General features: G+C 36.8%; 1 protein-coding gene across 4 annotated transcripts; it reads right to left on the bottom strand.

The window, feature by feature from the left end:
- Positions 1–8803: 8803 nt before the first annotated feature.
- LOC125240982 lies at positions 8804–23578 on the bottom strand. Of its 4 annotated transcripts, XM_048149219.1 has the most exons (11): positions 23490–23540; positions 23196–23204; positions 23013–23101; positions 22804–22929; positions 22525–22730; positions 22105–22440; positions 16570–16737; positions 16219–16482; positions 15873–16135; positions 14884–15081; positions 8804–14122 (listed from the first exon to the last, which is right to left on the bottom strand). In XM_048149219.1, the coding sequence occupies exons 1-11, from the start codon at positions 23515–23517 to the stop codon at positions 9729–9731; spliced, it is 6081 nt and encodes a 2026-aa protein (XP_048005176.1). In that variant the 5' UTR covers positions 23518–23540; the 3' UTR covers positions 8804–9728. The 4 variants fall into 4 exon arrangements, with proteins under 4 accessions (XP_048005176.1, XP_048005177.1, XP_048005178.1 ...); XM_048149220.1 differs by lacking the exon at positions 23196–23204 and having other exon boundaries at positions 23490–23578; XM_048149221.1 differs by lacking the exon at positions 23490–23540 and adding an exon at positions 23292–23369 and having other exon boundaries at positions 23013–23204.
- Positions 23579–25674: the final 2096 nt, after the last annotated feature.

Raw genomic sequence — 25674 nt, 5'->3', positions numbered from 1 at the left:
TAAAGGATCAATTTTTTGTTCGAAAACAGATAGCAAAATTGCGTTTTATCCACAAGAGTGCAAAGTAATTTCATTTGCTTCAATATTGGAATCTCTTGCTCGGGTATCAGTATTGGCACGTGCGGTTGAACTGTTTTTTTTTTTTTTTTATATACTACGTGCCTAACAGTGCCTCCTTGTAAAACAAATAACTATTGACTGGCTAGTTAAGTTGTAAAAAAACTATGAAATAAGTATACCTACTTTAATCATTTTTAATGAAAAATACCTTGCATTTGTAATGTAGGTAATACGGAATAAAATCTCAGTAAAATCTACATAAACTAATTGTGTGATGTGAAACACCTTGTTCATTTTTATTTTCCGTTAAATTCGAAACGTCGTTAGGTTCATTATTAAGAACCACCCGGTATATCACGTTTTATTAAATTCGATAAAAATGTTTAAGTAAGTGTCAAGTAAATGACGTTTAATGTCATCTATACATATACAGCGGTATTAAACAAAAATAACAAGTTGGGTACTTTTCTGCTCGTGCGAAGCCGCGGTCAAAAGCTAGTAATAAATAATACTAAGGGCCAGTTGCATCAACCACATTTGACAGACACATCATCATCATGCAGCAGACGTCTATGGAACTTCCCATACAATAAAAATTAACGAATGCTTTAAAGGTGACAGATAGTTTGATGCAACCGGCCCCAAGAAGTTAAATAAATAAAATAAATAAGTATTGGGGACACCTTACACTGTTCAACCGAGCCCCAAACTAAGCAAAGCTTATGCTATGGGTGTTAGTGCGTTTTCACATTATCCAATCCGACATCGGATGTCGGACGGATTTCAATATTATTAGTAAAAATCAAATATGGTGGCTTAAATATATGGGATTCAGTCCTACATACGATATCGTATCGGATAATGTGAAAACGCACTTAGATTTACCCCTAACCAACCTTACCAAATATTAAAAATTCTAGTCCTCGATTTCGTCGCTCGAAAATCTGAACGATGAAATAATATTATTTAAATACTATCCATTTTCAATTTCTTTAGTACCTACCCCTATTTTTTAAATGCCTAATAAGTCAGACAGTATAAAATTAAACACTCAAAATCGTTAATACAGTTAGTAAGTATGGCAATTCATTTTAGGATATTTAAGGTTATAGGTAATAATAGTATGCAAATTTCAATTATCCCTTCAGGTGGCGGAGCTACAAGTTGCATAGGGGATAAGTGGCACGGTCGTTTTATAAAACATTCCGTAGTGGCAGGCGCCGGGAGCCGGACTCTGGGAAAAACAAGCGACGATATACCTAAATATATAAATAAAACCGTCTAAAACTGTATCTAGCTTCCTCACACTTGCACGAACCATTCGTCACTAGGGAATGCAATCTCGACGAGATTGGGGCCCAGGCGAGATCTCGGGTATTCATGAAGCCAATCTCGCGAGATCTCGCCAATTTCGAGATCTCGCGAGATTGACCGGTTTGTGGGTTTATTCTTGTAAATAATCACAATATAGCAATGAATAAGGATAAATAATAAGAATGATTGGTATTATGAAACAAATATTTATCTTAAGTATTTTTTCATATTTTTTAAATGTATTTTACTTTCTGTAACATAAATTATGTCTCACATCTCACAATATATTTTGAAAACTTTGAAGTACTTACCATGTCAGAAAATGAAATTAAATAATTATTCAGGAGTGACTAAAAAAAACCAAGCATGCTGCAAACAGTACACAGTAGAGACTACTTGAAAATTCCTCAACGTATCGCTTTGTTGATGAAAGGTAAAAATTGAACATTATAAAAGTCAAGGTTATCCATACCATCATCAAATAAAAATATAAAAACATTAGCTATACTCAATTATGACTAGTTGAGTACTAATAAATTACATAAAATATTAGACTACCAATGCAATACGCTTCTTAAACCCGACAGTTAAATATGAAACTAAATTAGAAATTAAAAACATAAAACAATACATAACAATAACATACTATAATATATAGTCGTAGGACTATTTAAATAAGAAATAGAAAAATATAGTAAAATGATTTGATATTTTGAGTGTAAACTAGAAATTGTTATTGGTTGCCTAACAAACGACAGCCGTAGTTATAGGCTTCTGCTCTCTCAACATTCAACAAAACCTCAAGAAAATTCGTTAAGTACACACAGCCATAAGTGTTATAAGTATCATAATGAATGGCAAATCATGCATATTGACCTGGCACCCCCCGAATTCTTTCAAAACGGTCCGAATCTGTCATTCCTCATTCCGAACATTTGACTGAGATAGGTGAGTGAAATAAGCGAGTTGAATCTGAGTAGAGATCTCTACTGAGTTGACGAGTTCAGTCAAATTACAGTAGAACCCGCTTAAAGCGATTCTGAGGGGACCCAGCCAAAAAAGCGTATTATACGGGAAATCGTATTAAACGTGACAAAATTGTAATTTTTAATCGTAAACTTTTAATATGGTTACTTTTTCTAGGAGCGATAATGCTTTTCTTCTCATTTTCGACATCACTGAATCAAAGATGGGACAAAGAATTCAGAAACTCAACACCACAGTAGTGATAATGAGCGAAGTGTATGTAGGTAGGTACGAACTATCGCACTAACCGCTGAGTTAGGACGACAAATTACAAATTTATCTTTACGGGTGGCGGTGCCGCCAGAATCGCGTAATTAAGTACAGTAAAATTAGTTCCGATTTTGGTCACCCGCATAAATAAAGTTGTAAAGTAATGCAAGGTGTGTGGTTTTAGATGGTGTATTAAGCGGGGACGCGAGTCGTATTAACCGTGAAAAAATGTCTGAAAACAAGTCTCAAATTGTAGGGACCGGCGTAAAATGGCGTAATATGCGGGAAATCGTATTAAACGTGATCGTTTTAACCGGGTTCTACTGTATATAATAGTTCATATAAATCATTTACAACTTGCGAACGAAACATGTCGAGTCAGTTCGCGAGCTTCGAATAAGACGTTTTATGACTGAGTTCAATCTCGTTGATCTCGCGAGATCTCGTCGATTTTTCGGCCGAGATCAATCTCGCTAAAAATGACCGAGATCTCGTATAAAAGAGATCTCGCGAGAACGAGATTGCATTCCCTATTCGTCACTAAACAAGGACGGCATTCAGTAAAGGTCCAACACCCTCAACTTCAAAACAGCTTGAAATATGACCCAACTAGCTTTTACCCGCGGCTTCGCCCGCGTAATAAAAGTATTCATTAAGATTTTCATTTGGATCCGTAGGGACCGTAGGTTTCTCTGTAGGTATATTTATCTGCGATTATTTCGATTGCACATAATACTTTTGCTTGCAATGATTGTAGAAATATTACACATCGACCACAGCGTAGGTAATTCTATATACGCTGGGGAAACCTTTATAAACATCCCACATAGCCCGTATTTCGACACTATGATCGGTGGGTAAAAAGTACTTTTTTCTATTATCCCTTACAATTTTTTACATTTTGCTTATACTTATCGCAAACGTAATCTTCAAGCAAGCAAACAACGATCGTCTTAGAGCACATTGATTGTAAGAGACCGCCGACCGATTATCCGTATCCCTCTAACGATACCCATATTATCCGTATCCGTATCGCTATCGCTAACGCTATCGCTAACGCTATCGCTAACGCTATCGCTAACGCTATCGCTAACGCTATCCCTATCGCTATCCCTATCGCTATCCCTATCGCTTTCCCTATCGCTATCCCTATCCCTATCCCTTATCAAGATGTTTAATGATATAACACTTTAAGTTCTCGCGCTTTGTACACATATTTAAAGCCACATACAGGTCGAACGCGATTAATTAACATTATTTTTACCTTTTTTTCCCAACGTTTCGGCCAGGTTGCACTGGCCGTGGTCGCGGAAGACTGACGTCCCAGCAAAATGTCACCGGAGATGTAAACAACACAAAACTACCCGATATTAATTTATATAAATGTTCGGGGTAGACAAATAAATATAATCTACCCGCTTTTAGTTAATGTTTATTTCCCACCATGTTTATTTTAAAGGTAAAAATAATGTAAATTAATCGCGTTCGACCTGTATGTGACTTTAAATATATGTTTAATGATTTCTTATCAAGTGCTAAAATATAAAGTTTCATGGTTTTATCATTTAAAATTAAGAAATCCCATACAAACTTTCAACCTCTTTTTCAACCCCTTCATCCCTTTTTTTCGAAATAAAAAGTAGCCTATGTTCTGTCTCAGGGTCTAAAGATTGTCTGTTCCAAATTTCATCAAAATCGGTTGCGTGGTTTAAGCGGGAAAGCGTAACAGACAGACAGACAGACAGACAGACAGACAGAGTTACTTTCGCATTTATAATATTAGTATGGATGGATAGTATGGATTTGATTGGACCAACCGCCTGCCATATTTGAGACACGTGTTTAAAAACCGTCTTTTTTGCAAAAATTGTACTGTAATATGTTAAAAAAAGGAATATAAGTGTAAATAAATGTATATTTAAGTCCCTGAATTACTTTTTTATGCAATTTACTGTTTGTTTTCCTAAATAAAGTTACTTTAATACATGGAAGTGGAAAACGTAGCCACCTGATATTTGATCGAGTCTAGCAAAATTCACAAAAATGGAATGTATTTTTTTGCTATGGAATGATTTTAGCCGTTTTATAATAAATCCAGTGATATATGGTTTATGCACAACATCCCTACACTTTTTGAGAAATTATAATTTTTGTAACACAAGTGACATTCGCGATGACCACCCGTGAGGGCCCCGCCACTCAAGGGTAAACTTTTTCTGTCATTTTATCGGTATCATTGCCACTCAACAGCTTTTTATTTCAAGTCCGGCTCCCGGTTACCTGCCACTTTACGTGCGGTCGGCTCCCGGATTTCGCCACCTGAAGGGTTATGCAGATTCATTGTTATGCGAAATAAGAATTATGCATTTTTAATATTATGCGTGTTCAATATTATGAACAATAATGTTATGCCAAATCTGTTATGCGAATTCATATTATGCGAATTAATGATATGCGAAATAGAGGGCACCCCCATTTTTAGGCTTCCGTAGTCAACTAGGAACCCTTATAGTTTCGCCGGGATACCCCCATTTGCCAGAATTTCATTTGCCATAATTTTATTTGCCATCCTATTCAACAATCATAATATTGTTTCTCATAACATCTTATGCCATAATCATTGTTTACTATATTAATCTAGTGCCAGAAACTTTGTTTCCCATAAAGTCAGTTTCCATAATGTCATTTGTCAGAATCATCGAAATCCGTAATTACCACATTCCATACCATCATTTGTCATACAAATTAGCGTCCAGAAAAGTCAATTTCCATAATGTGCTTTGGCAGAATCGAAAACTACTATAATAGATACTAGAAGGACTAGAGAATGAAACTGCTATCAGAAAGTAGGTTAGGTTAGAACTGTGACCCCTGGAAAATGAAACTGCTATCAGAAAGTAGGTTAGGTTAGGTTAGAACTGTGAACCTCTGGAAAAGGAAACTGCTTGAAAAGTAGGTTAGGTTAGGTTAGAACTGTGACCCCCGGAAAATGAAAATACTATCAGACAGTAGGTTAGGTTAGGTTAGAACTGCGACCCCTGGAAAATGAAACTGCTATCAGAAAGTAGGTTAGGTTAGGTTAGAACTGTGACCCCCTGGAGAATGAAACTGCTGGAAAAGTAGGTTAGGTTAGGTTAGAACTGTGACCCCTGGAAAATGAAACTGCTATCAGAAAGTAGGTTAGGTTAGGTAATAATATGGGCAACAATTAATATGGCAATAATTGCTTATGGCGTTTGAATATTCTATGAAACCATATTATTGCACTTAATAATATGGCTAACAAATAGTATGGCATTGTATGATTATGGAAGGTAATATTCGGATAAACAACGAGTATGTCATATGATTTTTATGGTAAACAAATCATTCGGGCAAATGAAATTCAGGCAAGTTAGATTCGGGCAAATGAATATTATGTTAAATGACTGTCGGGCAAACAATAGACAACCAGTTTCGCCATGTCTGTCCAGTGTCCGTCCGTCCGTCCGCGGATAATCTCAGTAACCGTTAGCACTAGAAAGCTGAAATTTGGTACCAATATGTATATCAATCACGCCAACAAAGTGCAAAAATAAAAAAATGGAAAAAAACGTTTTATTAGGGTACCCCCCCTACATGTAAAGTGGGGGCTGATATTTTTTTTCATTCCAACCCCAACGTGTGATATATTGTTGGATAGGTATTAAAAAATGAATAAGGGTTTGCTACAGCAATGAATAAGGGTTTGGGCAGGACATGTCTGCCGAATGCATCCAGATCGGTGGGCCAAATTGGCTACCGACTGGACACCACAGATTAGCCGTGGCAGAGGTAAGCCAAAGAAAAGATGGCGGGATGACCTCGACGCATTTTGCGGCGACTGGCCGGAGCAGGCGGCAAATCGGGATGAGTGGCGGAAGAAAGGGGAGGCCTTTGCCCAGCAGTGGGACACAATTACAGGCTAGAAAAAAAAAAGGGTTTGCTAAGATTGTTTTTTGATAATATTAATATTTTCGGAAATAATCGCTCCTAAAGGAAAAAAAAGTGCGTCCCCCCCCTCTAACTTTTGAACCATATGTTTAAAAAATATGAAAAAAATCACAAAAGTAGAACTTTATAAATACTTTCTAGGAAAATTGTTTTGAACTTGATAGGTTTAGTAGTTTTTGAGAAAAATACGGAAAACTACGGAACCCTACACTGAGCGTGGCCCGACACGCTCTTGGCCGGTTTTCATATAGGTATATTTTTATAGCTTAATAGTCAAATTTTAGTTGTGCAAAAAAATCCTTGGCTGATTGAAACATCCTTTGCCTGAAGTATTATACGGAATGTATTAATTTTAAAAAATAAATCCATTACTCCCTTGGCAATAAAATAGTACATTATTCTTCAGTACACGTAGACGCAATGAGACCTTTAAACAGCAAATGTGATGAAAAGTATTGTACGATTGTATGCAACGGTGTCAAAAAATACTCGTGGCGTCTTTATTACTCGTCTGCTCCGTCACTCAGTCTTTTTAACCGCCGCATCCAAATCTCAAGGAAGGTGGTTCTCAATTCGTCTGTATTTTATTAACTGCCGCCTCAAATCTCTCAAGAAAGGAAGGTTCTCTGGAAAAGGAAATTCGTCTGTATGTTTTTTATTTTTTTTTCTCCTCACTAGCTCGGAAACACGTGTTTTGTCCTTTAATACCAGCGGGTAAAAACGCATTTTATCCACTAGTGGGTAAAGTAATTTGACCTTGAATAAAGTCAAAATAACTGCTTTAAAATTGATAAAAATAGGTGAATCTAGTAATAAAGATGATTTACCACCTGTGGAACTACCGGAAGCAGTGATAAACGCATTTTTTGCGTTGTAGTTTCCTCGCTATAACGAGGGGAAAAGTTTTGTGTTACACTCGGGTGCAAATGTATTTTACTTATCGTGTGTTAAAAAAACTCGCAAGTTCAGGATTCTATTGTCGAACCATCATTCAACTATAGAATCCTTTCACTAGCTCATTTTTCAATTCCACACTCGGCGTTAAAATACAACTTTGCCCCCTTGTATAACAAATAACTATTAATGTTTGTTCCACGATATCTCCGTCGTTACTGGACCGATTTTGAAATAAAACATTACGATACAAGTGCGTAAAAAAGGAAGTTCGAAATGAGTGGCAGACATAAACTAACATGGCCCCATGCCTAGTCGTTTACGTGAAAGGGATAGCATATCACATTGTTAACTCGGCAAAAAGGGATGGACGCGCCTCGGCGCCGCTCAGCACAACCATATTGACCAGTATAAATGAACTCCGCGGATAATAAACAATATTCAACAAAATAATTAATTTGACTTAACTGTGGAATGTGATTCCATCTTTTTTATATGTAGAAGTGTTAGAAGACTTGCCACACCACTTTATGCTGTAAGAGACCATTGTTTGCAACCAAATTTGATTATTTAAGATTTTTTCCCGAGCGGACACTGTTAGCGGGTCGTATACTTGGGCGCTACTGATCGGTGTCGCACGCGTTCAAACTTTTATAAACCTGATTTGTCGTATGCTTATAGTGACCGCGAGTCGCCCTGTAAGGGCCGTCTTGTTGTATTGGTCTGTGGTATATGTATACAGATTGGTCCCATTTTTCTCAGAACCCAGTTCTGATGATGGGATCCTGGAGAAATCGAGGGAACTTCTCAAATCTGAAAGGCATATATATGGTGATTTTTGTGTTTTTAAAAGAACAATATGCATTTACGTTCAGAACAGTGACATTTGGTGCAGTGGAACTGCTGATGATGGTCAGAACGAAACTCCTCAAATCTGAACGGCACGCTTATAGTGACTTTGGTCTTTTTATAAGAGCTTGCATTTTGTAAGTTCAGAACATTGTCATCTATTTGTTAGGAGATTTCTTATAATCGGATATTGGATTCGTGAGGAATTGAGGAAACTCCTCAAACAACAGTATACGTATATTCATTTGTATTTCCACCAACAATCAAGGATTTACATTAAAAAATACCTACACATTTCTACATAATCCAACATTCGCAAGTACCTTTCACCAGAACCCCAAAAGCGGCGGGTTTTTTTTCTTAAAAATTATTTGACCTCCTTTAAACGCCGGTTGCATAAAATACTATTTCTATTATTTTTGGCAAGACAATAATATCGCTTCAAACTAATATGTAACAAGTGAAAATTTTATTTATGTTTTTGAAAAAGTTTTATTTCATTTTTACACAAGGTTTTAATATATGTAGGTATACCTTATTTATTTTACTAAATGAGTCCTTAAACTACTTCTATGAAATATTATCATTAAATCTTAGCTAACATAAGTAGATATATAAGTAAAATGCTATTAAAACATTTGTATGTAGTAAACAAAAGAAAATAGAGATATATTTACACAACAACCTACGTAAGTAGCATAACGTAAAATTTAAATTATCATAATAACAAGAGTTTTCATGTGACCTGTAAATTAAAGCTAATAGCTAAAGCGTCGCGTCAATCAATACTACATGGATACTTTCTGCAAATACGGTCAGCAAGGGTAATCTCAACGAAATGTGAGCACTTGGTCAAACTATAAAAGTGCTAAACTAAATAAATATGCTTACATAGAAACTATGTATTTTACTAACATTTATACTGGTAAATTATAGACTTCAACATTTTTTTGTTCATATAATTTTTATGTTTGTATGACTAAGTGGACACATAGTACGGAATAATAAAAGTTATATCCTTAAAGTTAACAATCACTATAGCTCGTCATAATATAAAGTAAACTCGTTAACCGGAATTAACTGTTAGTCGAATAATCATTATATCACTAAAGTAAAAATAATTCACACATTAAATTGTCATGAAGTGTTCATTCTACATTGCATTTAATAGTTATAATTATAAATAATGTGAATCTTATAAACAATCGTCACAAAATTCTATTGGATCTACAAACAACATAAATTATTAAATCAATACTAATTCTATAACAATTGTTACATTAATTATAAGTATATTTAGGTTGTACAATAAGACATAAATTGTAGGTATGTAACATGCACTCGAGTCGTTTGTTTGAAGTGAGGGGCTGAATATGTAATGTATCGGGTCCACTACAGCTAGCCTAGAGCCAGGAGGGGCGGTTGATGGCGTCGTAGGGCTGGCGCACGCCGAGCGCGGCGGGGTAGCCGGGCGGGTACAGTCCCATGATCTGCGATACGCCCGACTGCCGCAGCAGCTCCTCCTGGTGGCGCTGAAAGTACTGCTGGTACAGCGGCGCCGAGGTGTCCGCGCCCACGAATCCGTATCCACTGCGCACTTGACCGTGTCCAATGAACGGGAACGAGCCACTGTTGTGAGTCGCGTTCTGATGAGCGGGCTTTACGAGCTTTTCAGCATTGGCTTCGACATTATTTCTCTGTTGATGTGCCACTGCCGCCATGTAATTTGCTGCCATTAACTGATTCGTACTGTTACGGAACTCTTCAATCGAAAATCCAGTGCCGTCTCCGTATAGACTGCCGCCCAATGCCATGCTTGGCGTAGTACCGAAATTGAATGCGCTTCCGGGAACCATGCTAGTTTTAACAGAAGATAAAACATCAGTAGCACAAGGAGTGTGGTAACTCTGACTCGCAATCTGGGCAGAAGCAGATTGTTTCGTTTCTGAAGTCCGCTTTCGTTTCGTCCTACTCTTAGAATCGGCTTGTGCCGCACTGTTAGTGGTAGATGTTTTATAAATATTGGAATCTTTGCTCATTGCGATTGAAGATTGGGAGTATACGCTAACTGATGTACTTACTGGCTGAGAATCGGATGGCATGCTTTTATTAAACATTTGCGCCATTTGAAATGTTTTGTCATGGTACAGTGAAGGGTTGGTAGCAGCAAAACTGGATAGGTAGCGTTCGTCGTTCGTATAGCGCTCAAGCATTTGTGGTATATTAGGTAGATTTCGAAGGCTATCAAGTGGGAGTGACGAATGAGTGTTGTAAGGTGTTTTATAAGCCATTGAACTTACAATTGGTTGACTCTGCAAGGTTTTATCAGGTTTTTGTGTTTTCCCGGTGGAGTCATTTTTAGAAATCAGGTCACTTTCAGTCATAGTGGAAGTAATAGTCATGTGATCATTTTTAAGAAGACCTCGAGGATTTGGTATTCTGAGTTCAGACGGTAGATTTTGATGCAGTTCCTGGGTTCTCTGGAGAGTTGTTCTAGACATGCTGTAGTTGTGGTACTGCTGGTGTTGCACATTTTTGTTGTAATTAGATGAACTGGGAATGGTAGTGTTTATATTATTTTTCAATTTATCCGAGTTACCAGTACTGTAATTTGTAGAGTAATCTGATGGCAGAATGTCTTGTTTTCGTATTTGATTCGTCAGTTTCCAATTGCCATAGTCGATTGCCGTTGTAGCGGACGGGGCATTATTACAGGCGTACAGTTTTTTATTGGCGAGTTCAATATCGTTCAGCGAAAAGTTACTGACAGATTGGCTCCCAGAAATACCATCATATTGATTGTGATGCGCGTGGGCAATGTTATGGTTGATATTCAATTCCGAGTGCGAATGCGCTGGAATTATGTTTGTTGGGGTTAATGGAGCAGTATTTGATTTCGACATTGACTTTTGGAATTGTTGATTTAAGCCGAGATTCATAGCAATTTTATCCACGTCATAGGTTTTAGTTTGAACATTCACAGCAGGTTTTGGAATATCCTTGTTGACGGCATAATCGATTTCAACGGGTTCTACTATATTTTTCTTGTCATCTGGATTCACATTGTAGCCCATATTAACCATGTCAATATTATCCTTCTTAATCATGCCTATAGGCTTGTTCAAGTCTGGATTTACCATATTCTTCTTGCTGTCGAGAGAGTGTTCATTATTTATAAATGCCGTCGTGTCCTTATTTTCAACTGTAAGTCGCTCCGCGAAAGCTGCTACGTTCTTTTCGCGTAAGGTGTTTTGATTAGCCAATTCCGATTTTTCACTCAAGACAGCTGCTATTTTATCAACAGATACAGACGGTAGTGTAGTAGACGACTTTTTCTGATATTCAGTTTTCATCGGAGGTGAAGACCTATCTTTTGTTTCCGTCGCAGTTTTAAGTGATAACGTAGGTAATTCTGGTTCATTGTACATTCGTTTCTTCACAGGAAATAGAGACGTTTTATGGTCTGATAAAGGCTGTGTCGAATTATCAAGGGTAGAATTAGAGCCAGATGGCTGCGGCGACAGCTGCGGTTGAGCATACTTCGACGGTTGCGTTGCAGGATATGGAGAGTGTGAAGGAGAAAATGGTCCACTGTACGTGTTCTGTTGGTAGCTATCCGGACCCAGAGCTGTGTAGTCATCGTGAATGCGCGCCGGTTTGCTCACAACTGGAGCCTTTGAAGTATCGTAATAAGGTGGTGGATTCTGAGTATACGTAGGAAGTGGACTCTTGTTGTGGTCTAGGAAGTAATTCGGAGTGGACGATCCCAATCCACTGTTGGAAGCGTACACATGTTGCGAATAAGGAGAATACGGAGACTGCGGAGCCTCGCGTGGACTGCAACTTTTTTCTGGACTGCTTTTAATGGAAGTTGTATCCTGGTAGAATCCTGCCCTCACAGTTCCATTAATTATAGGATATGTAATTTTCTGGAAGTCTTCTGTCCGAGGCGATGCTGGTGACCTCAGCAGAGGAGAATTATGAGACATTTGGTGTCTTGGAGAGTCAAGATCTTGGCTGAAAGAAGATCGTTCTGACACGGAGCTGCCAGTACTCGTTCTACGCTGTCTAGGCGTCGCGCTTACGCTTGGTAACGGACTGTCACCGCCATCAGGATTTGGGGTCTCCAAATCTATTGGAGAATCATACTTGGTTGTGTTTTTAGGACTGGATGCTTTATTATCATTGTTTGTATTGTCAATTGTTACTTTTTCATCACATTCAGTTTCTTCAGGTTTCTTTTTTGGAGCAGTTACTGTAGAGCTAGTATTTTTAGGTGTTCCAAAAGCTTTGAACCAAGCACTGAGATTCGGCGTAGCCTTTTCTTGGCTGGGCTTGGGCGTTGGCGGTGGCTCAGTCTCTACCTCCACATCTTTTTTATTGGTTTGAACCAAAACATTTTCTGCTTTATGTTTCTGGACAACCTCCTCAGTGTTGTTGTCTTTTTCACTTATTGGGGACTTCGCCGGCTTATTCCCATCAGGTTTACTATCTTCACTTTTGCTGAAATTATGGTCTTTACCAAGAGAAAATTCCACAGTGTGCAATACTGAACCGAGGCTGAGCTTGGGGCTAGATTCTTCGTTTTTACTAGTCTCTCGAGTTTTGCTAGGACCAAGAGGAGTGGCTTCCTCTACTTTCTCAACACTCTTACTAGCTAGGTTAGTGAGTAAGTTTCCCTTGCTTTTACCTGGTTGTAATCTATCTATCGTTCTTTGAATTTCTCTCCTTTTGATTAATTTTGGTTCCCGGGAGGACGGCCGTTTGCGCGATAAATCTTTTCTCAAAGTTGCAGTTTTCTCTACTTGTCCAAACTCATCATCGTGTCGACTGTTGTCGTGTTCTTCCGTAGAAATAGTATGCGCTGGGCTATCTGAGGGTGAACTGTGCACAGATCCTTTAGGGGCGTCGTCAAGCCACTTGCTGATATCTTTGACAGCTTGCTCCAAGGCTTCAGAAGCAGATTCGTTTTTTGCTGTATTTTTCTTTTGGCCTCTTTTGTTTCCTGATTTACTTTTATGACTGTCATTACGATCGTCATCAGAGAAATCTAAGTCGTCACGGTCTTTATTACTGGCATTTTTGTCTGAATTGCTGTTGCTAGAAAACAAACTATTAAACAGAGAGCTATCTTTGTATTTTTCACTTTTAGCCTTAAGTTTCTCTATAGTTTCTCTTAATTTCTGATTCTTCTCTTTTTCTGGGATGTGGAGATTTTGCTTCTGCTTATCAACAGTCTTTTGAGTGTAGTCAAAGAGCGATTCCCATGCGTCTTTAGCCGCGTGCCGTCTGCGTTCCTTGATCTTGTCGTACTTGTCCTTGACGAAGTCGGGGTCGTTCAGCTGGTCGTTGGGCTCCTGCTGGTCGGCCTCGGACGGCGACGGCGTCGGCGTGTGGATGGAAGGCAACGGGCTCGCGCTTCTACTCCTGTTTGAACTTTCTAATGAATCTTGTGATTCACTCCTTTTCAGCGTCTCTACTGGCTCCGGCTCATGATGCTTACTTTTCTTTTTCTTGGACTTTTTGCCTTCTTTGTTCTTATTTTTACCATGCTTTTGTTTCTTACTGTGTTTACTTTTAGGTTCTGTATCATCAGTATGTTCAGATTTATGAGACTCTTTTTTATGATTTTTGGAATGTTTGCCATGTCTGTGATGACCTTTGCGTTTTTTCTTCTCTTTATTTTGTTTTGACTTTTTAGTTTCGGCTTCAGCAGGTTTGTCATTATCATCATCTTCGGTTGTTTTTTGCTTAACATCTTCCAACGGTTGATCTGAAGAACTAGATTTAGGATCACCTGCAAGCAATAACATGTGATATAGGTCGACCGTTTATCTCAGTACTCGCCTGTCCGGAAGGGGGTCGACAGTGGGTTCGAGGACCGTGCGCAATCTTTGATAATGAATATAATGATACTGTTTGTTATTTTTTTTTTCTATAAATAAATACATTATCGTGAGCGTTTGTGCATTCGGCTACGGACATTGATCCACACAATTTAAATATTTTCTGTCAATTTTTTTATACATAATAATATTAATATTTTTTTTTTAGAAAAAATATATTTATTTGGTCATTTCAGGTTTGTTATTTCATTATCGATGTGCAGAACTATTCTGATAAGTAATGGCAATTAGAACATTTTCAAAAACAGTTTTTAATTAGTTTCAACGATTTTTTTTTATATAGTTGAACAAATAATTCAATAAATATAAAAAGTGTATTTGTATTTTACTTTTATAATCATATTATATAAATAGCCTAACTTAAGAAAAATAATAAATAAAGAGAATATAAAAACAATATTGTATTAAAATTTTGTTCGATTTTGATTTATACTATAGTATTTACTTATAAACCATTGACTATTGTGACATCACCCATATCTAGAGATCAGTTTAGTACACACTCTCGCACGCTCTCGTATCACGTCTGCCCCGTACCGCTCAGGCGAGGATTCAGTTACGCGGTAGTCTATACATATTACATCTGACATATATTATATTAACTTTTGGCACTTGGGCAACCATGCCGTTAATTCTAAACGGAGACACTAACCTGGGTCACAATGAGATTTTCGCTTTTTCCTTTTGTTTCGGCTTGGAGATTCACTTGATTTAAGCTTATGCTTTCTAGATGGAGTAGGTAGTTGATACTCAACAGCAATTTCTTCATCTGAAGATGATAGTCGATGCATATATTTTTCAGTCAATCTGTCAAAAGCTGCCTGAAGGCTGTCTACCATCATTGTATATTCTGAAAATGGACAATAGACCAAGTCATTTAATTTTCATGAAGTAATAATAATAGCAATTAATGACATTGTAAACATACATTTTACAAAAATATGGATACAATGACTGCTAGCAACACAACTTAATTAACTACCAACACAGCAAACCAGGATAAATAAGCACTAAAAGAAAAACCTAGATGAGTAATTTTTTGTGTTCATTTTATTTGATATTTTTAGTGAATTTTAGATCAGTTGTACACAGAATCACGGCCACTTTCTAATTGATAATGATATATCAATGTCCCAGAATTTCGACACATTTCTCTTTTGTTACCCCAAACAATATGGAAAATGGTAACACGATAGGAAATAAATGTATGGGACACTTTTTTTTTACTTATTAGGGTTGAAAAAACTAGTTATTCTGAGTAGAAAAAATATAAATATATCAAAAAATCACATTTTTAAAAAGTGGACGAAAAATATATGGTCAGACAAGAGCAGCTCGTTTCATTAAGCAGGGAATATTTTCCATGGTATAATTGAGGAGTGTCTATTCAAAAGGACTTATTTCTATAAGTCAACAGAGGTTATTTCTCTAGGAAGACATATATTAAAATAACCTCTGTTGACTTAAACACAGAAATAAGTCCTTTTGAAAAGACACTCCTCAATTGTTACGTGATATACTTTTTGGCTCAAGGAACCCAATAAATTGGGATAACGTTTTTTTCACGGATAGCCTAAAAGAGGTTTCAAAATTTCGCTACAGCAGCTCCGGCTATGTTTACATTACAAAACCATATATTACCATTGTCTTGGCCGTTATATAGACGACAGTTGTTGACGATGAGCTTGAAGTCTGCTTTGAACATCGCGAAATCCGTGTAGTAGCCACTGTCTAACCGCTCCTCCATCTTGCGTAAGTCCATGGGGCGTCTGATGACAGCGTAGTAGTTAGGGGCATATTCCTCCTCCACGGGGTCCATAAACGGCCACGCGTCGTCGTGAGCGGTGAGCTGCTCGAGCACCTTGTACATGTCAGTTTGAATGTCTTCCTCCGTTTGCGTAAAACTGAAAGATAACAAACACAATATTGAAAATGTTCGTGTAGAAGGTGCGTAATATAAAATATTAGGTATATACATATATATTACATTTGTGATGTCTTGAGTTTCTTTCTGGTACTATTTACTGGTTCGTCATTTTCTGGTATAAGGATCTGGCCTGTAGCGCAGGCCAATGAGTTATTAGTCTTTCTGCCGGTTTTTACGGGAGGCTCTGGGGGTGGTTCGCCTTTGTGTATGGCAGACGAGTTTTTTGACCGCTTCTCATGGCTTTTCGATCGTTTAGAGACTTTTTGTGGCATTTTGTCTTTTTCACTTTCAGAACTATCGGAGTCTGACGAATCTGACTTGGATCTGTAACATATAATGGATATAGTGTTATCAGGATTGGAAATAGTGTTGAATGTACCATCAACACACAGTAATAACAAGATAGTATACCTGAGTAAGTTCCGCCTTTTTGCCCTGTTCTCTCGCGCCAAGTCAGGTGTTTCCTTGCTCTCCTCCTCGTCCTTGCTGTCCTGTGCGCTCTGCTTTCCCTCTTCCTCCTTCTGTTTAATTTTTTGAAGCACACGACTCGAAGTACGGCGTGGCGCTAGTTCTAGCAACCTTTAAATAATTACATTGGTAAATAAAAATATACAATATAAGTACACTTAATTATACACGCGTATATCACAAATGAACTTCACAAAGTAATCACTTCATTCACCTAAAATCAAGTGATAACTGATCCCTTGAAATATAAGGGCACCTTTTAATGGAGACTGGTAGCAATGGCACAATCGCTCACGAAACGCTATAGTAGATATCTATCTCTATCGCGCTTGCGTATTGAACAGAGCCAGCGGCGTTGCTTTCATTTGTCGCCATTCGGCTACGGGGCCAGCGTTTGTACCTGAGCCAGTTACCTTAGGCAACCTTTGAAATTCAATTTATGAAAAAATCTGTTTTGCTGTCCCTAGTTACGCCCCTGAGTTGGGTCCCGTTATATGGGCACCAACCCATGGAACTCCATTGAAGAATTGAGTTGTTGGTAGTTATAGTTAAATCTAAATGTCAGCGCCCTTATTAACTACGTAAAAGACTTCAAGTAATTAATTAAATTGTTGCAGAGTAGAATGTTGCATAAGCGCGTTACAAAACACGGAGAAACAAAAAGCCAAAAATAATAAACCTTTCAATTCAGATTTCTTATCGTATTGCAATAAGCTAAACATTAAAATTATAAACAAATCAATTATTTTTGTAGTCGGTACCAGACCTGTTCGTCGCCTTGCTATTGCCTGTTTGCCCCACCCAACCATACACAGGCTGGTACCGACTCCAAAAATAATTGATTTGTTTATAATTTGGATGTTTAGCTTATTGTAATATGATAAGAAATCTGAATTGAAAGGTTTATTATTTTTGGCTTTTTAGTTTCTCCGTGTTTTGTAACGCGCTTATTCAACATTCTACTCTGCAAGCTGCGCTTTTTGAAGGCGGTTTTATTTTTTGTTAAAAAGTTTATTTATTTTTTGATTTTTAGTGGTTCATAGTGATATTATATGTATCAGTCCGAATACATGTACAGTAGTGAAAGAATTATCCTTTAACTCCTAACCATTGAGGAGTTGACCTTCCATCATCAGCTCAGCCACATAAAATTATTACCATCAGACGTAAATACTGGTGTACATTTGAAAAATACACTAAAAACATTTGAAGAGTTCCCTCGATTTCTCCAGGATCCCATCATCAGACCCTGACTTGGTGCCAATGAGACCATCTCGGGGTTATACCGGTTCGATCAAAAAAAATTTTTAAAATCGGTCCACGATTCTCGGAGATATCTAGTAACATACATACAAAAAAAAAAACATTCAGTCGAATTGAGAACCTCCTCCTTTTTTGAAGTCGGTTAAAAAGCCGTTAGATAAGTGCGTTAAATGGATTTAGCTACTACCTAAGGAATTCGTATGCGTGTAAATTTAGATTAAAACTTCATTATTTCAACTTAGGATCCATAAAAAGAAATATCTTGAACAGGTAGACCTATCGAATGAGATAACTTTCAACTCTGTTGGTATAGGATATAGGTAATAGGCTAGTTTCCTACACTTAAATTAAAATATTTTATGCAGTGCACGACAGCACCACGTAATTAGAAGAAAAATATGGACAGTAGTTATTTTTAAACATAAAGCCTTTTCTGTTTAATAAGTCAAAAAGAAAGATATAAAGTAAATGAATTGACTCTCCTCAGTATTTCATAGTAACTCCATTTAGCAAATCGTTTTGACAGTTCATAAAAAGAAGCTGATTTGACTAGTAGGAAACTAGACTATTTTACCTTAACGTCAATGTTTTTAAACGTGAATGAAACACTCGCTTAGCAGGGCCTACTTAATATTACCAATGTGTGGCAAACTAAAGTAGTAGAATCAATTACAAAAATGGCATTAGCACGGGATTTATTGATTGGAAAGTTATGATATTTGTAATATAATCCTTAAAGTATTTCACCTATCTATGCGCAGGCCAAGTTATAGCAACAGGCCGAGCGCATGACGTGCACTATTTACACGAACCGTTTCGACCCATATTTGACCCCCCCTTGTTGCTTAGTGCCATTGTTAGTACAGATATAAATATGTACCTACGTATTAATCATATATCATATACTAGTACTAAAGCAGTGTGCCAAATTTCATAGATATAGCTTCAGTAGATCCTGAAATATGAGCCTCTGAAAATAGCTAATTTTGGCACTGACTGACTCACTGACCGTTAATCAAAACCTTTAGGCCACTTCCAATTATCCTACTGTTATGAAATTAGGCACATAGGTCGTATTTAATATGTTTATGTAGATTAACAAATTAAAGAAATCGGTCAAGCATGAGTTGGCTCAATGTAATATCGATTTTTTAATAAAAATATGCATGAACCAATGATGCAAAGAGAATACAATGAGGTCAATGAGAGGTGAGGGGGTATAAAATATTGACACTATTGACAGTGTCCGAGGTGTGATGGAGGACTAGGTGTGGTGGCGAGTCTTGGGAATTGTAAATGTTTACCATTGGATCAGGCTGTTGATGAAGATGATTATGAACAATTTTAAAGTGTATTGATTGGATTGGATTTCAAACCTTTTTAGGGTTTTTAGGCGAACAATTAGCCGATAGAAACTTGGCCACCTTCTTAACAGGTATGTTTTTGGTGGGATTAGATGAGACAACATAATATTCTAAATCTACATACTAATGGCAAAGAGGATCGAATATATAAGTATAGAGTTAGTGATAAAGTAATATGTGTAGTCAGTAGTCACAGGTATAGCCTACCATCTCTCGACAGGCCATAGAGGAATAAGGGAAGTTCTGTTGTAACTCCACACATCAGTAAATGATGGTAAATTAGAGTTATTTGTATAAGCATACTTATAGTGACATCAAGCGACAATCACGCGTCAACTGGCGTAAATTATCAGTACTGCTACTTGTCAACAGATGTCGCGTTTTTAGATAATATTACAATAGTGTAGGTTGCATATAGGTGTAAACTGTTCTAATATTATTTTTTTGGCAGACGAAACACTGCTGACACCTAGTATCGAGTAGTGGTACTGATAATTCACGCTATTTGACACGTGATTGTCGCTAGATGTCACTATAGCTATGTCTATACAAATAACTCGCATTTACTGATGTATGGAGTTACAACTCTTCCCTTACTTATTCCTCTATGACACAGGCTGAAAACAGTCAGTAGTGACCCTGCCTGCTAAGCCGCGGTCCTGGGTTCGAATCCCGGTAAGGGCATTTAATTGTGTGATGAGCTCAGATATTTGTTCCTGAGTTATGGATGTTTTCTATGTATATGTATAAGTATGTATCATCATCCTCCTTGCGTTATCCCGGCATTTGCCACGGCTCATGGGAGCCTGGGGTCCGCTTTGACAACTAATCCCAAGATTTGGCGTAGGCACTAGTTTTTACGAAAGCGACTGCCATCTGACCTTCCAACCCGAAGGGTAACTAGGCCTTATTGGAATTAGTCCGGTTTCCTCACGATGTTTTCCTTCACCGAAAAGCGACTGGCAAATATCAAATGACATTTCGTATATAAGTATGTATATATATATTTAAGTAAGTATAACATCGCTTAGCACCCATAGTACAAGCTTTGCTTAGTTTGGGGCTAAGTTTATCTGTGTAAGGTGTCCCCAATATTTATTTATTATTTTAATCTCAGTTTTGGCAATTTGCCCATATTTAACTTGATTGATGTTTTGAAATTGTCAAATATTTATAAGCGCCATTTAGCCGAGAGTCAACCATATATATACGGTGTAACATGAGGAAACCGAATAATTGTAACCGCATATTCCTCATCAAATTAGAAGAATAAAACGTCATATAAACTTTTCTGGATTTCGCCTATTTTCAGAGTTATAAGCATTTAAAAAAATATCAATTAATTATTATTTTTCGGCGAAACTTGCTTGACGTCATATAACATTTTATTTTTATTTTGCCCTCAGAAATGCGTAGCTAAATCATTCGGTTTCCTCATGTTACACCGCGTGTTATACATTTCTCTTGATGGTTCTGAGTTCTGAGGTACGATTTTTCTTAGACTTTATCTATCAATCTGTAATATTATTTATGTCTTTGATAATAGTATGTAATTTGCAGCTTTCTATGCCTAAATATTTCTTATGCTTCTAGTATAATCAAATAAGGTAAATCCCATTTAAAACCGTTGTTTTTTCAGTAAATAGTTCGTAACAAGAAACTTGTAATCGTGGAACCGAGACCTAAACCTTTTTTTCCTGACTACATCTTTAGTGGTATACTAGCAACTTCCTTTCGAAAATCTAAGTCCGCATGAATGGGGACCATTTTTTAAATTTTACTGTGAATATATAATAATAAAATAATTACTGAAATGGATCGCACCACATTGGATAACATAATTTCGCAAAAGCAGTTATAAAGTAGACATCTGATTTTGCAAGGGCACAGTAGGCATTAATCAACACATTCCTCAAAAAATGTGGGGTAGAGCAGCAGCAGATAAATATTTATTTCCTGACCTGAGCACAATCATATTTTAAATACCATTTGGCGAGGGTCTGGATAATCCAACCAAAGTATTTTTCTTGTATTAAATTCTGTTATTAACACTGTCTTAGCTAATATTGCATAGGGGAAACATCATTTCAATATTTGCTCATGGCATCCATCCAGGCTCTTGCTGGTAATAGCAATGTCCTAAAATGCCAGGCAGACTTGTTGCGGCAAAAGTTTACAACACACCAATAAAAAAAGTTTATTTTATTTACTAAATATTTTTCTTAGTCTAAAATTAATATGTTATTGATCATTGTTCATACAATCTTAACAAGTATAATATGAATGAAAAATATAATGTCACATGCTAGTTCTATTTACTATCAGTACTATCACTTCAAGGGCATATAAAATTCTTCAGCACTTTAATAATTAAATTTCAATATTAACTCGAAAGGCTATAGAAATGACAAATAAAGAAAGTAATGAAAATAGCCATGTAATCAAACCTCAGATTATTATAGAATTCAACTACCATAGCTCTTAATTTGGTCTACCTAAAATTGGCTTCTTCATATAAATATAATTCATAGGGCTTGTAAGTCATAACAGTCTTTCTCAGAAGAAGTTGCAACATATCAATTAACCATGTACTGAATTGATTTGGTTATTTATGCCATGCCCTCTCTGTATTTAAGATTTATTTGGTCACCTGGTAAGCTCACCTATTAACCCATAGTTCAAGTTTAATTTAGGAAGATCTCAGTAAGCTTGCCTCTAAATATTTATTTTATTGTGAATGAGAATGCTAAAGCATTTAAGCAAATAAGATTTTCTGCTTTATAGTTGCACGTTGGGTTATAGTAGTAAGAAAAGGAAATCAGATATAACAGATAGATTGCATAGATGTTACCTTTTACGTTGCAAGCGCTCCTTTTCCTGGAAAAGTCGTGGTATTTCTGGCAAAAAATTTTGTGAGAGAGATCTATACAATTCCTTCTCAACTTTGCTTGTGGCTCGGCTGAATTTCTCTGTCAAGTGGGTCCAATCATCCTCAGTGAAACAGACCACTTGCCACACCCTTTCAGTGTCCTCGTCGTCCAGCCAGTCATCCCCATAGAACCACCCGCGTTTCTTGCTTTCCTTCCCTTTTTTCTTTTTGTTTTTGCCTTTGTGCTTTTTTATTGTATCTTCTCTATACAATCTAGTGCCATAAAAGTACCAGTAAGCAGAGTCATTGTTGTCATATCTGAAAAGTTAAAATGCCCATTATTCAAATGTAAATCTGAGTAAAGTCAATAAAATTTACTATCAAGTATAAATAATGACTCACCCTAGTGGTTCCACTCGAAGACTCTCGGCTTCAAGGTTTTTAAACAAATCAAAAACATCTTCAGCATCCAAACGAAAGTCACACAAAGCATATAAGATCTCAACTTTAGTGCGGAGGGGGAGAAATTGGAAGTCAATATCAGTGTTAAATGGATTGTATCTTCCCGTTTCTTGACATTTTCTTCTAAATAGACGCCTCAAATACATCTAAAACAAAGTAAACAATAACAAAACATTTTCTTTCACAAAGTATTATGCTGCAACGTATAGTTAATAATACCTGATAGTTGAAGGCCGAGATGTCATTGTTGCCCAGACATCCATTTAGAAGACGCACGATCAGCTCGGTCAGGAGGGAACTAGCAGACTCTTCCGTTCCATCTGTCAGAAGAGCCTCTTCAAGTTCCTTGCAAACATACATCCCGCGTTATTGTGGTGATTATTTAATGACAAGATAGATCACATACAAAAGAAATCAAGCAAACTCACTTCAATGTCAAAATCCAGAAGATTGAACGCAGTCCTGAATAAGGAACAAAAGTACGCGATACTGGGCACTTCCCACCATGACTGAATATCTAGAAACCGTGAGAAATTCATTCAGACATCACTTTTAGGGATACTTTTCTGGAGAAAAACACGCAATTGATCTTCGTGCTCACTAAAACCCACCTAAAATACCTATAAAAGATGGAAACATAACCTAAAAAACGTACGCTTTAACAGGTAGAGATTCCCTAACTAAGTCAAAACCATATTTTTATTCACAAAAAGGCCTTTTAACAAATTTCACTATCTGAATGTAAATTTTATGTCTTCAATATAGCAAATATATGAATATGCGTTGTGTATCGCAGGACAAACGCCATAACAGTTTACATTGAACACCACCATTCACAAAACCATAAACGCAATTTGATAAACTAGCAATTTCTTATGTATTGTAATGTTGTTTTTTTAATTTACCTTCTAATTTGGGCTTTTGTTTATCCATTTAACTATTCTAATTGAGAAGATACAATTAAGAGAAGTAAAACGATCACTACAAACGGAAGTCTCTCTACGCTTAGTTTATTTTTTTATGCATCAGTGACCACAGAGGCACTGACTGTTCTGATCGGATCACAGACAAGAATGCATCATTTGCTTAGGTAAAGCGCGGGCTACAAGATTTCAGAGTTGGATTTTGTCAAAGAGCATTGAATCACTGGATTTTGTATTCAGTAATTTTGTAATTATTATTTTACTGAATCAGTAGAACTAATTAAGCCAATTTGCATGAACAGAATAGTTTTTCTTATGTGTCTCTTTATTACATTTTTTTAAAAGCGCCCGTTTCATTCTGATTGTTTTATCCACAATCAAAATACAAAAGAGCATTGAATCACTACGTTTTAAGTCTTAAAATTCATAATCTTAAAAAAAGACTTGTATGCAATCTGTCAGATCAATATGCAAAAATACAAATACAAAATACAAAATCATTTATTCAAGTTTATTCAGCAAATAGGCCACGGGGGCACTTTTACATGTCAATATTACAGAGTATTCATTAAAGTTAAACAAATAAAATTAATAGAAATATTAACAATTAAAAATATTAATCATAAGCAAAGTAGCTATACACTGATATAGAGTGGCCGGCAGTCTTAAAATTCATAATCTGAAAAAATCATAATCTTTAAAATAAGATCGACTGCCTTGCCACACACATTCTTAAAATTTACATTATTCGCAATCTGTCAGATCAATCTGAAAAAAATCATAATCTTAAAAAATAAGACTGTGTGTGAAATATTTTATAATATATAAAATTCATAATCTAAAAAAAGAAGAGTGTGTGTGTATTATATTCTTTGGTGTGGACAGTCGCGAAATTGTATGGAACTCCATGCACTTTATCTGATTTTTGTAAGATTATGATTTTTTCAGATTATGAAATTTAAGACCGGCAACAGACAGTCTTAAAATTCATAATCTGAAAAAAGGAGTTGTATGGCACGCCACAGACAGTCTTAAAAATTCATAATCTTAGAAAAGATTTGTATGCAAACTGACACTGACAGATCTGTCAGTGTCAGTTTGAACTGTCAGTTTGCATACATTTTTTTAAGATTATGAATTTTTAAGACTGTCTGTTGCCGGCCTATGGAATCTGTCAGATCAATCTGAAAATTCATAATCTTAAAAAATAAGGGTGTGTGTGGACTTGGTGTGGACAGTTACGAAATTGTATGGCACTCCGTGCACTCGATCTGATTTTTAAGCTAGGAACATACTACGCGGACGTCCGCCATCGCGCGACCACGGACGCGGATCTAGACAATGAATATACACTTAACCGTGCAAACTATCGGTCGTCGGTCGTGGATGTGGCCTTGAGCCCACGGACGTCCGATCGAAATCTGGCTCGCTGGATGTTTTGATCAGCCGAAGCCACGTCCCGGAGACCGTGCACACTGATCGGTCCGCGACCGCGGACGTCCGCGTAGTATGTTCGCAGCTTTATAAGCTTATGATTTTTTCGGATTAAGGCTCCCCACAGACAGTCTTAAAAATTCATAATCTTAAAAAAAACTTGTATGCAATCTGACAGTTCAAACTGACACTTGACAGATCTGAACTGTCAGATTGCATACAAGAAGATTTTTTTTTAATTATGACTTTTAAGGCCGGCTCAGACAGTCTTAAATTTCATAATCTTATGAAATCAGATCGAGCGCACGGATTTCCATACAATTTCGCAACTGTCCACACACAGTCTTATTTTTTAAGGTTATGATTTTTTTTTCAGATTGATCTGACAGATTGCAAATAATCTCAATTTTAAGAATGTGTGTGGCAATGTGTTGATCTGATTTTTGTAAAATTATGATTTTTTCAGATTATGAATTTAAGACTGTCTGTTGCCGGCCTTAGGCTGGCAAACTGATACTGACAGATCGGTCAGTGTCAGTTGGAACTGTCAGTTTGCATTCAAATCTTTTTTCAGATTATGAATTTTTCAGACTGTCTGTTGCCGGCCTTAGTTTATGCATGTAATATAAAAGCTCCTTAGTCTATGAGCTTCTATATATATATTTTTTTTTATACTGACTGGCTACTCCTTCCTAGAGCTGTCCTTGTCTATTTTCTGTCAGTATGTCACCAT

The sequence above is a fragment of the Leguminivora glycinivorella genome, chromosome Z (genome assembly GCF_023078275.1).
Source record: "Leguminivora glycinivorella isolate SPB_JAAS2020 chromosome Z, LegGlyc_1.1, whole genome shotgun sequence".
NCBI lineage: Eukaryota > Metazoa > Arthropoda > Insecta > Lepidoptera > Tortricidae > Leguminivora > Leguminivora glycinivorella.
The sequence above is the reverse complement of the archived record's forward strand: the minus strand, read 5'-3'. Positions and strand labels throughout refer to the sequence as shown.

What these genes read in the sequence shown, in the direction of transcription:
- LOC125240982 (XM_048149219.1), bottom strand. Translation starts at nt 23,517, where the DNA reads ATGGATAAACAAAAGCCCAAATTAGAAG. An exon ending in ATATAACGGCCAAGACAATG is followed by an intron (nt 15,082 to 15,872) that starts GTAATATATGGT and finishes GTCCATTTTCAG; the next exon opens with AATATACAATGATGGTAGAC. An exon ending in AAAATCTCATTGTGACCCAG is followed by an intron (nt 14,123 to 14,883) that starts GTTAGTGTCTCC and finishes TATTGCTTGCAG; the next exon opens with GTGATCCTAAATCTAGTTCT.